Here is a 12,798-nt window from a genome sequence, read left to right as displayed (position 1 = left end):
GGATTGAATTGTGTCCCCAAAAATATGTGTTGTAAATCCTAATCCCTATACCTGTGGGTACAGTCACTGAGATTAGGGTTTTCTTTGTTATGTTAATCACTTTTGAGATATAAAAAGAGCAGATCACACACAGAAGCAAGCACAAACAGGGAAGATAGGGATGCTAGATGCCACATGAAGACCACCAAGAAATTGAGGAATAGAAGCTGAAAGAGACAAAGATCTTCCCTCAGAGAGGACAGAGAAAGAGTCTTCTAGAGTCGGTGCCCTGATTTCAGACTCCTAGTCTCCTAAACTATGAGAAAATAACTTTCTGTTACAGCAGCACTAAGAAACAGGAATACCCAAAACCCATTGCCACTGAGTCGATCCCAACTCACAGCAACCCTCTGAGACAGAGTAGAACTGCCCCACAGGGTTTCCAAGGCTGTAAATCTGTGGAACCAGACTGCCACACCTTTCTCCCTCAGAGCAACTGGTGAGTTCAAACTGCTTACCTGTCGGTTAGCAGCCTAGTGCTTAACCGGGGTACCACCAGGGCTCCCTAATGACAGGAGCAGACCCCCAAGAACATCAGATGATAGAATTAGTGGCTGTCTGAAACTATTGAAACTATTAAAGATATAAAAAAAAAAGAAACTGGATAAAATGATAAGCATACTCCTAAAAATAATTTCTAGAAATGAAAAACATTCACTGAAATTTAAAATTTAACACATAGGCTCAAGAGCAGAAGAGAAAATTAATAAATGGAATGTATGAAAGAGGGAGACTGAAATGAGAGCGTCTAACTTGGCAGAAAGGTCTAGTAGCGATCTGCTTCCGAAAGGTCACAGCCTTGAAAACCCTATGGAGCAGTTCTACTCTGCACACCTGGGGTCGCTGTGAGTCGTACTCAACTCGAGGACAACAAACATGTCTAACAGGAATTCCAGAATGGGGAAATATAGTTCAGACACATGAATCCTTAGATTCAGGAAGCAGAAGGTATCCCAAACCTATTGCCGTAGAGTTGATTCCAACTCATGGCAACCCTATAGGACAGTAGGACTGCCTCATAGGGCTTCCAGGGCTGTAATCTTTATAGAAGCAGACTGCCACATCCTTCTCCCGTGGAGGAGCTTGTGAGTCCAAACCACCGATCTTTCGGTTAACAGCCAAGTGCTTAAACATTGTGCCCCCAGGGCTCCTTGAAAGTATTCCAAATACTATAAATAAACCCATAGCAAGACACAGCAGAGTGAGACTGCAGAAAAACAAAAGCAAAGGTCCTAAAAGCTACCAGAGAGGAAGGAAAAGAGATTACTTTTTGTTCCTTGAAAATAGACAACACTCTCCAACCAGCAACAACAGAAGAGAGTGGAATAAATCTTTAAAGCATTACAAGAAGATAATTGTCAAGCATTATGAATTGAGTTCTGTCCCCCAAAAATATGTGTTGTAAATCCTAAATCCCTATACCTGTGGATGTAATCCCATCTGGAAATTGGTTTAAAACACACCCTAATTAACATAATCCTATCACCCTTGAGATATAAAAGAGCAGATTAAGCACTGAAAAGACACAACGATCTTCCTTCCCTTAAAGCCAGTGCCCTGAATTCAGATTTCTAGCCTCTTAAAAAAAACCACCCACTTGTGTATTTCTGTTATAGCAGCACTAAGAAACTAAAACATCAAAATAGATTTGAACTGGGTATTTAACTATTAAGATTAAGGATGAAATCAGTTTTCAGCACCGATGTGTCTGAGTGGGCCTCCCTAAAGGAGCCTGTCCACGCCCATTGGCTTATGTACTGCCCACAGCTGCTTTCACACAACAGCAGAGGCAAGTAGTTGAGACGGAGACTGTGTAGCCTGCAAAGGCTAAACTGTTTCTGTAAAAGCCCAAATAGTACAAAATTTGCTGATCCCTGGTGTGACCCAGGAAAGCAGAAGGGAGAAATCAAGATATATGAATGAAATAGGAAAGAAATGAACCACAGAGAAGCTTTTTAACAAAAAAAATGTTAGGAATGAGCAAGAGGTCAAAACTACAGATCCAGTAAAGATTTTTAAAAAGTCACTAAATGACAAATAGTCTACACGAACTATAGCCTCACCTACTGTGTGACCAGAAGAACTAGATGGTGCCCAGCTACCACTACCCACCATTCTAATCAGGGACTCAACAGAAGAACCCTGATGAGAGAAAAATGTGGACCAGAACCTCAAATTCCTAAAAAAAACCAAAAAACCCAAAAAAAAAAAAAAAAGGCCAGACCTACTGGACTGGCTGAGTTTGGAGGACTCTCCGAGACTACTGCCCTGAGATACTCTTCGAACCTTGAACTGAAAATAACCCCTGAGGTCACCTGGTAGCTAAATAACAAATTGGCCCAGAAAATAATATCACCTGTAAGTACTGTGCTCCTTTAAAAAAATCACCTCAATGAGATCAAAGGGTCAGCAACTACCTAAAAACAAAGATGAGGAGGAAAGGGGGCAGGGAAACTAGATTAATGGAAACAAAACAGAATGGAAATATTGTAAAAAACTAAACACGCTTAAGATGAAGTCCAGCAGGTGCACTCCTGGGCGTTTATCCGGGTGTTGTCAGCTGCCGTGGAGTCGATTCCAACTCATGGCAACCCCACAGGTTACAGAGTAGAACTGCTCCGTAGGGTTTTCTTGGCTGTAATCTTTACAGAAGAGTTTGCCAGGGCTTTCTTCCGTGCTGCTGCTGGTGGGTTATCTTACCCTAGGAAGATTAAAACCTGTGTTCACACACAAATTTGTACACAACTGTCGGTAGAAGCATTATTTGTTATAGCCCAAAAGTGGAAACACCCAAAGCACCCTCCAGTTGCTATACGGTTAAACAAACTCCGGTACATTCATACCATGGACGATTCCTCAGCAGTAACAAGAAATCAACTGTTGTCACACACAACAACTTAGATGGATCTTAAGGGCATTATGCTGAGTGAAAAAAGCCAATCTTAAAAGGTCACGTACTGTATAATTCCATTTACATAACATTCTTAAAGTGACCCAATTATGAATATTGAGAACAAATTAGTAGCTGACGGGTTGGGGAGTAGGTAAAGGAGTAGGATGAGGGAGTCTCTAAGTGATGATGGACCTGCTCTGTGTCCTGACTGTGGTGGCGGTCACACAAATCTATACATGTGATAAAATGACATAGAACTATACACACATACGCTCCCAATGTCAGTTTCTGAGATGTCAGTTTCTGAGTTTTGACATTGTCCCATAATTACATCAGATGTAACCACTGGGGAAACTGGATGAGAGGTATGCTGCACCTCTCTCTGCTACTTTGCAACTTCCTCTGAATCTATCATTTCAGATTAAAAAGTCTTTGAGAAAAATTTCCCGAAGCTGTTGCAGAATAGAAAAATAGAAAAAGGAAACTTGCCTCTCCCCACCCAATTTTAGTGAAGTTAGTATTATATTAGGATACCAAAACCCCACAAGGATCATAAAAGAGAGGGAAAGTAGAAGCCAACTGCATGCTTGAACACAGATACAAAAGTCCTGCAATACACATAAGATAAAACTTGGGAAAGCCAGGACCTATGTAAGGTGGAAACGTGTCAGAGGAGGAGAACGCAAATATTTTTCACTAAAACGAGTGATATAAAAGTGGTGAGATTGTACCATCAAAGGCAGAAAGCTTTAAGACCCGGAAAAACAAGGCAGTCCTGTTGAGTTCTGGCTCTCGCAGGCTTCACTGTATTAGTAAACCAAATTCTAAATGTTCAAACAAACAGCTAATGAAACATCATGACCACCTGGGATTAATCCCTGGAATCAAAGGATGGTATTTAACATCAATATACTGAAGTAGGAGCCCTGGTGGCGCAGTAGTTAAGCGCTATAGCTGCTAACTATAAGGCTGGCAGTTCTACTCTGTCCTATAGGGTCACCATGAGCCGGAATCAACTCGATGGCAATGGGTTTATACTGAAGTAGGTAATTCAGAACCACCCTCCTGGTGGGGCATCTGAGAAAGCTGGATAAGACAGAGAAAATGGCATGTTAAAAGCATCTTGCTCAAAATCCAAGGGAGGACAGAAATCAAAAGAGCCCAGCACTTTACGACAGATTTGCCCCGTGAGTAGGTATTTGCCGATCCTGAAGCGGCAGAGGAAAGGCTAGCTGTGCTGGTAGGATTAGGATGTTAAATCAGAATCTCATACCAGCCAAGCTGGGGACCTAATTAGCCATCACTCACTCTGGATCATGCCCCCAAAATGCTGAACCCTAGGAGTGAGGGTGAGCTACAAGTAAACCAGTCCTACACAGGCCAGGCCTGGCTTCGAGTCTAGAGAATCTGAAGCTTGGAATTCAGATTGCTAGTATCACTAAAAACTAGACACCTGGAAAAAGCAGTTGAAGAATCATCCTCCATTCTAGGCCTCAAGTTATTTCTACAAATAATTTTTAAAACATAATAGATGAAACCCTAAGAGCAAGAACCAGCATGAACAGGCACAAACTCAAGGGATTCAGATATTGAGTTTATCAGACACAGACTGTAGATTTTGGCCAAGAACTCGAAATTATTAAACATACAATATATCTGAAAAAGAACCAAAAAAAGACATTATAAAACTGTGAAGGATAATGACTGAAATTTAGAATTTAGCAGATGGGTTTTAAACCATGCACTGTTGTTGTTAGGTGCTGTTGAGTTGGCTCCAACTCCTGGTGACCTGATAGACAACAGAACGAAACACTGCCTGGTCTTGCACCATGCTCACAATCCTTGCTAGGTTTGAGCCCATTGTTGCAGCCACTGTGTCAATCCATCTCATTCAGGGTCTTTCTGTTTTTTCACTGACCCTCTACTTTACCAAGCATGATGTCCTTCTCCAGGGACTGGTCCCTCCTGATAACATGTCCAAAGTACATGAGATGAAGTCTCGCCATCCTTGCTTCTAAGGAGCACTCTGGCTGTACTTCCAAGACAGATGTGTTCATTGCTCTGGCAGTTCATAGTTTATTCAATATTCTTTGCCAACACCATCATTTAAAACTATCAATTTTTCTTTGTTCTTCCTTATTCATTGTCCAGCTTTCACATGCATATGAGGTGATTGAAAATACCATGCCTTGGGTCAGGCATACCTCAGACATCATTAAAGAAGTAACTAGTGAACTAGAAGATAGATCAAAAGAAACTAAGAATGCAGCACAGAGACAAAGAGATGGAAAATATAGATGAAAGTAAGAGACAAAGATCATAGAGTGAAACGTGTAACATTCATTTGGTTGGCGTTCCCAAAGCAAAAGGGAGAATGAAGTAGATGCAATATTTGAAGAGGATGGTGAGGAATCCACAGATTCCGGAAGTCCAATAAGTTCCAAGCAAGATAAATAAGTCCACACCTGGCTATGACCAGAAAATAACAACTTTTGGCAAGGATATGGAGAAATTGGAACCCTCCTCCACTGCTGCTGGGATTGTAAATGGTGCAGCTGCTGTGGAGAACAGTTTGATGGTTCCTCAAAGAGTTAACATAGAGCCACTATCTGACCTAGCAATCCCAATCCTTGGTTTATACCCAGAAGAACTGAAAGCAGGAGTGCAAACACCAGTATTCATTGTAGCCAAAAGGTGGAAATAACCCAAATGTTCATCAACAGATGAATGGATATACAAAATGTATCTACATCCAAAAAAAAAACATTGCTGAGTCGATTCCGACTCATAGCAACCCTGTAGGACACCGTAGAACTGCCCCATAGGATTTCCAAGGCTGTAAGTCTTTATGGAAGCAGATTGACACATATTTCTCCCACGGAGTGGCTGGTGGGTTCAAACATGCAACTTTCAGTTAGCAGTTGAGCAGTTAACCACTGTGCCACCAGGGTTCCTTGTATCTACATACAGTGGGATATTACTCAACCATCAAGAGGAGTGAAGTCCTGATACTTGCTACAATATGGACCAACCTTGAAAACATACTGAGTATAACCAATCAATCACAAAAGGACAAATGTATGAGCCCACTGATATGAAGTCTCTGGAATTGGCAAATCTGTAGAGACCAAAGTTGATTAGTGGTTACTGGGGGTGGGAGGGAGTGGAGAGAGGAGAAGTCATTCTGTTAAAGGTGGTGGAATAATCTGGAAAAGGATAGTGGTGATGGTTGCACAACATGGTAACATAATCAGTGTCACTGATTTGTATGTAAAAATGTTGAATTGGCAAATGTTTTGTTACTGTATTTTTACCACAATAAAACAACTAAGAAAATAAGAAATCCACACCAAGACAAGTAGTGAAACTAGAGCAAAGGTAACAGTGTCAGAGGGAAAAAAGATGACCTTCAAAGGACTAACAAGCCTCACCTGTCAGTCCTTTGAAAGTCAGGCATCACCTCCAAGACCTTCCCTTGACCCCCCTCCACTAACTCAGGTGCATCCTATGTTCCCAAATCCCCATGTGCTGAGGTTCTGTCCTCTCACTAGGCTAGCTAGGGACGCCCTTCAGGCAGAGACCAGGTCTTAAGTCTCCTGTCTCCAGGGGGCCCACAGCAGGGCCTGACACTGCCTGAGCCTTCAGTAGATGCTTGTTCAACTTCTGAGCGGCTCATGCACCCACTGCACTCACAACGCCCCGCAGAGGCAAAGAGCCATGGAACCATCCCTGACACTCTTACAAAAAGGGGAGAGGGTGATGGGAGACACTGCTGGGCCTGCAGAGGGGCCAGGCTGTAACAGGGGCCTTGGCGCATCCCAGGGTAGAACAGTTGGACACCCTCTCCTCTGGACCCTGAGCACAGCCTGACTTCTCTCCTGTTCTCATTACAGGTTGAGCTTTTGCCTAAGCCAGCTCCAGGCTGCCAAAGACATCAAAATCATTCACCTTCTACCACAATCCCAGCTGCAATATCTGACTCTCAGCAAGGTCAAGATTCTTGGCCGGGGCAGAACCACCCTCACGAAATGCCAGGAAGCTCTGAGAAAACCGAACCTGCTCCAGTCCAAGGAAAAAAAGAGCTGCTGTCATTGCTTTCAGAATGCTTCCGGTGACAGGGACTCGCCACCTGGTCTGGGTAACTCTGCATCCTTAGTACCTACACTGGAAACTAGGGGACAGCCTGGCCACCTGCCCTCACCCCCGGAAGGGAGTTTGCCTCCAGCACTTGCTAAGATATTTACTTCTCATCTGTAATTTCTGATGCCTCCACACATGCCCTGGGCTGGGCCTGTAAAGGGTGACACACAGCAGGGCTCTTCCTGGCTGTGTCCCCTTCTGTCCAACAGCCACCTGGGGGTTGGCTTCCTCTACCTGCTGTAGGGGTCTCCCCTGAGGCACGAGGGTCCTTTAGGGGAACTAATGGTCCCAAGTCCCTTCATCAGGAACCAGGTTGAGTAACCTCCCTATTTGGGGTGCATACACTGGAATTGAACATTTCGGGAGCTCTTGAAGGGTAGGTTTCCATAGACATGTGGTAAGTGCACCCCAGAACTCAAGCCCTGAGGATACAGTGTTCAAAATTTTTTACTTTGTAATTGCGTGTGGGGGAGGAGGTGGACGTGCTCTTCCTGTGTTTTTGACTGGAAAATAAAGCTGGCTGAACCCCAGAACATGTGATCTGATGCTGGGCCTACCCCACCCCTAGAGAGATGGAGGAGGTGGGGGTTCTGTGACATCTGCCCGCCAGCAGGGGCCTGGCGCCAGCCCCCTCCATCCCAAGGCTTTGCCCCAAGCTCAGAGGGTCCAGATTCCAGAGCAAAGGGAACCAAGTGTGAGCCAAGAGGAGGGGGGGTGACTGGAAGGCCAGATGCCAGACTCCTGGCCTCCCCACAGCAGGGGCTCAAGAGAGTTTAGAAGAGACTCCAGGGTGAGTGGGGCTGGGGAAGCCAGTCATGTACATTCCCACACTCCTGTGGGGAGGAAGAGGGTGATCTGACTTACCGAGTACCTGCCCTGTTGTTACCTATTACAGTAAAGGGACCCTGAGCCCAGGCACTGCTGAGTGCCTTTCTTAGACATTCCAATAGCCCATTTAATAGAAGAAGAAACTGAGGCTCAAGGGACTTGCCCAAGGTCTTACAACTAGCAAAACGGCCAGACTGGGACTGATCTGAGCTTCTACACAGGCCACGAACTTCTGCTTTTGCAATAGCATCGTGCCATAGATTCCACCATTTAAGAAAGAGAGTCAAGTGAACACTAGCCATGTCCCCAGCCGTAGCAGGTGCTGGTGGTGTTGGGTGCCATCCAGTCGAATCCAGCTCATAGCAACCCTACAGGACAGAGAAGAACTGCCCCATAGGGTTTCCTAGGCTGTAATCTTTACCGGGAGAAGATCACCAGGTCTTTTCTCCCATGGAGCCACTGGTGGGTTCTAACCATTGATCTTCGGTTAGTAGCTGAGCACTTAACCATTGTGCCACCAGGGCTCTTTCCATAGCAGGTAGTGCTTGTTAGTTTTTTTCCCTGATACACGTTAAAATGCCCATTGAGCCATCTCATGCATCACCAGAAATGTGTCTACTCAGCCCAGGATATTAGAGGGGAGATGGTTCACAATGGAGAGCAAATGAGCTGGAAGGCACAGGGCAGGGGCTGAGGCAGTTCAGAGTCTGATGCACCCGAAGTCTGCAACCACCTAACTTATTAGTTTCTATCTGCTTAATGGCAGGAAACTGCAGAAACCTCTCCAACCTGCCTCCCAAACTCATCAGTCAGTGTCTACCTGGAACACAGCAGTGGGCTGGGCACTGTCAGGGACACAAAGATGGACAGATAGTTCTCCCTTCTCAAGGTGGAGCTGCCAACATCAACGCTTCACAGTTGCGTGTGTGTGCGTGCACACACAGAATCTAATAAAAAACAGGAAGGGGAATAATTCAATCGAAAGACCCATAAATATTCATGTCTACAGTATATAAAGAGCAAGTACAAATGAATAAGAAAACTGGAGTCTCCATGAGATAATTTGGTTAAAGGATACAAGCAGGCAATTCAAAAGAGAAAAAATACAATTGAGGAATAAACATTGGGGGGAGGGGAAACAGACAGCATTATTGGTAATCAAATGTGAATTGAAATAACCATGTATAATTTTATCTATTACTTTGCAAAATAAATATGTAAATAATAATACCCAGAGTTGGTAAGGCTGTTGGCAAAACCCATACCATACCCTCACATTCTGTAGCTAGCACTTTCAGTCAGTATAACATCAGTAGTGTGTTTCAAGAGCCTTAAAACGATTCATTCCTTTAACCTAATAATCCCACTCCTAAGACATCATCCAAAAAGGGAGGGAATAGAAATATAAAAGATTCCAAAAAAATTTCAAAATAATCTCATTATTCAAATGATGAAAAGTCATAAGCATCCAACAGGGAAATGGTGTTTCTAAGTTTTGGTACACCAATTTGATGCATTATTTTGAAATCATCTGTTAAAAAGTCCAACATATACCAATGTAGTAACATGACAAAAAGATTAATCTCCAGGTAAAGCAGGAAACAAAGATGTCACTTTGATGATTAAGGTGCGCCTGACCCAAATCACCTTACATGTGTGCGAAAGCTGGACAATGAAAAGGGAAGACGGAAGAAGAATTGATGCGTTCAAATTGCGGTGTTGGTAAAGAATACTGAATATACTGTGGACTGTCAGAAGAATGGACAAATCAGTCTTAGAAGAAATACACCCAGAATGCTCCTTAGAAATGAGGATGTTGAGACTTCGTCTCACTTACTTTGGACAGGTCATGGGAAAAGACCAGTTGCTAGAAAAGGACATCCTGTTTGGTAAAACGAAGGGTCAGTGATAAACAGGGAAACTCTCAATGAGATGGAGTGACACAATAGTCATAATAATGGACTCAAATATACCAACAATCATGAAAATGGCACAGGACCAGGCGACGTTTTGTTCTGTTGTATGTAAGGTCTCCGTGAGTCGGAGCTGACTCGATTGCAACTAACAACAACAAAATCAGGAAACAAGATTGCATAAGATCTGCACTAACGATGACAGCAGATGTGAAATCCAGACTTTCTGGGACCATGGAGGCTAGATGAATCCCTGAAACTATTGCCCTGAGATAATCTTTAAACCTGAAACCAAAAATATCCCCTGAAGTCTTCTTAAAACCAAACAGTAGCTTAGCTTAACTAGCAAAGAATGTCTGCCTTGAGTATTGTGTTTTTAAAAATCTGTCTAAACCAATAAACCAAACTTGTTGCTGTCGACTCAATTCTGACTCATAGCGACCCTAGGGGACAGCGTAGAACTGCCTCCCAGGGCTTCCAAGAAATGCCCAGTGGATTTGAAGGGCCAACCTTTTGGTTAGCAGCCGAGCTTTTATATATGGGATCAAACTGACAACAGGAACTCGAAAGGTTAGATAGGAAGCTTAGGGGCAGTGAGTTGATGTTAACGGGGGAGGCACAACTCGGAAAAGGAGGTGAGCATGGTTGAACAACTTGAAGAATGTTATCAATGTCACTGAATTGTACATGTAGAAATTATTGGTGTATGTTCTGCTGTGTATATTCTCAAAAACAACAAAAATAAATTATATATACATATAAAAAGAACAACTGCAGACGGACAGTAACTAGAAGGGAACCTAGAAAAATGGAAATCTTTCAGCTATGAAGGCTGGTGTAATTGCAGATGGCCATTTCTCCTTTAAAGTTTCCTTTGTAAGTATTACAATACGGGTTGTATAATAATTACAAATTTTAAAAATTAAAAGGAAGGAAGGCAATATGATGGTCAAATGAAGTTTTTGTTCCCCCCAAAATTGGGGCAGGGGGACTGCTGGAGCTTGTTTATATGGCAGAAGTGTCAAGAGTGAGCGAGAAGGTGGAGACAAAAGGTAAGTAAGTGAGGAAGATGAGGGAGACTAAGGAGGCAGGTACCACTTCCTCCTTGACACTGAGGTCTAACCCCAAGGAGAAAAACATGTGAGTCATTTCTTGGAAGAAACCTCCATCAGTCCCATTCTTGCCATGTGTTGGGGCTATAATCAAATTAAAGTGTGGCCATTGAGTGAAGGCCTGAGTTTTGCAGCAGACATGGGAAAGGAAAAAAGTGCCTCAGGCCATTTTCACTTTCGACCATTGTCTAAGCCAGGGAGGATGCTGACCAGGTCAGCATACATCTTAGGAAAATCAGAGTCAGCTTTTATTATCCCATCTTGCATCTCAATTATTCCTTTAAAACAGAGTGGGTGGAAATGAGGTCACCTGAAGTCTTCTGGCCAGTGAATTTGGGATTCTGGAGAGGGCTGTACAAGCACCCTAGACCGCTGGCTGCAGAGGGTGCTTCCAGCAACTTCCCTTTGCCTCAGTGGCTTTGTGGGGAGATATATGTCTTAGACAATTTGTTTCTCTTGGATCAGCTTGGAAGCATGTAAAAGGCTTAATAAATACATTAACCATAAGATGGTGGCCTTATGTTAACTGAAAAGTTTTACTGGGGAGAGGGGGAAGGTGTTAAACTAATCAGGGCAAATAGGGAAACTCTAAAGACTGTCTATGCAAGCAAGTTTGAAAACCTGGTGGAAACGGATATTTTCTAGGGAAATGAAGTACCAAAAAGTATTAAAAAGAGAAAATATGTAACTATACTAGAAGAAACTGGAAAAATTGTAAGAAAGATACTGCCTCCCCCAAACCACATGGGGGTGGGGGCCACCTCAGGCATGGGTGAAGTCTATCAAGCCTTTAGGAAGGCTAAGGAAGCCTGTAGAACATTTATTATTAAAGCCAGAAATTATAGCACAAAGAAGGAAAACCACAGATCAACTTCATTTACAATAAATGCAAAAAACCAAAATAAAATATTAGCAAATAAAATCCAAACCCCAAAAAACCCACTGCTGTCAAGTCAATTCTGAGTCATAACAACCGTATAGGACAGAGTAGAACTCTGCTCCCCTAGGGCTTCCAAGGCTGTGAATCTTTACAGAAGCAAACTGCCACATCATTCTGAGGAACAGCTGGCGGGTTCAAACCACTGACCTTCTGGCTAGCAGCCAAGCGCTTAACCACTGTGCCACCAGGGCTCCAAGTAAAAATTCAACCAGGACATTAAAAGAAGAAATCACCAAAACCAAGTGAGACTTGCACAGTGTGGCAACGATGGCTCAATGTAAGGACATCATTTAATTTACTTTATATTAATACATTAAAGGAGAAAAATCATGGTCATCATATAGATGCTGAAAAGGCATTTGATAAAACTTACTATACATTACCAAAACTTCCGTTAAATTAGAAAGGTTACTTTCTTAATATGATAAAATAATACACGGATACTCACACCCATCACGCCAAAACACCAGCACCATCTGTAACAGTTGGAAGCAACGGAACCACTCCATCTGTTAAATTCTGGAGCAACAAGGATCCTTACTACTGTTATTCGAGAGATTCTAGCTGATGAAAGTAGGTAAGAGAAAGAAGTAAGCCATTTAAGGAGGACGTGAAATATATTGATCCTGGAAAATCCAAGAGAGGCAACCTAAAAATACAGCAAACAGAGATTTCACCAAGGGGTTGGCTGCAAAATTAACATCCCAAGACAAATAGTGTTTTAAGAAAAATCATCTACAGGAGACCAAATGGCCAAAAATTACTCTGAAGTGAAGATGAGACGGTAAAGGGGTGGGAACATTAGAGAAATAGAAATGGTACAACCAGAATGGAATGAATGTGAATAATGGCGCATTGGGAAAAATGTAACCAATATCAGTGAACAGTTTGTGTAGAAACTGTTACATGGGAACCTAATTTGCTGTGTAAACT

At 42.9% G+C, this 12,798-nt stretch overlaps 1 protein-coding gene across 9 annotated transcripts in view; it reads left to right on the top strand.

Annotated features, from left to right (window-relative positions):
- LOC104846619 (uncharacterized) overlaps positions 1-12,137 on the top strand; it is a 157,555-nt gene extending 145,418 nt beyond the window's left edge. For 6 of the 9 annotated variants that reach the window (XM_064295591.1, XM_064295585.1, XM_064295586.1 and 3 more), the window contains one exon: positions 6,826-12,107. In XM_064295591.1, coding sequence (XP_064151661.1) covers positions 6,826-6,830 — 5 coding nt within the window. In that variant the 3' untranslated portion in view covers positions 6,831-12,107. Of the gene's footprint in view, positions 1-6,825 lie in introns of all 9 variants that reach the window. The other 3 variants (XM_064295590.1, XM_064295589.1, XM_064295588.1) reach the window with 3 other exon arrangements.
- Positions 12,138-12,798: the final 661 nt, after the last annotated feature.

The sequence above is a fragment of the Loxodonta africana genome, chromosome 12 (genome assembly GCF_030014295.1).
Source record: "Loxodonta africana isolate mLoxAfr1 chromosome 12, mLoxAfr1.hap2, whole genome shotgun sequence".
In the NCBI taxonomy this organism is placed as follows: Eukaryota; Metazoa; Chordata; class Mammalia; order Proboscidea; family Elephantidae; genus Loxodonta; species Loxodonta africana.
The sequence above is the reverse complement of the archived record's forward strand: the minus strand, read 5'-3'. Positions and strand labels throughout refer to the sequence as shown.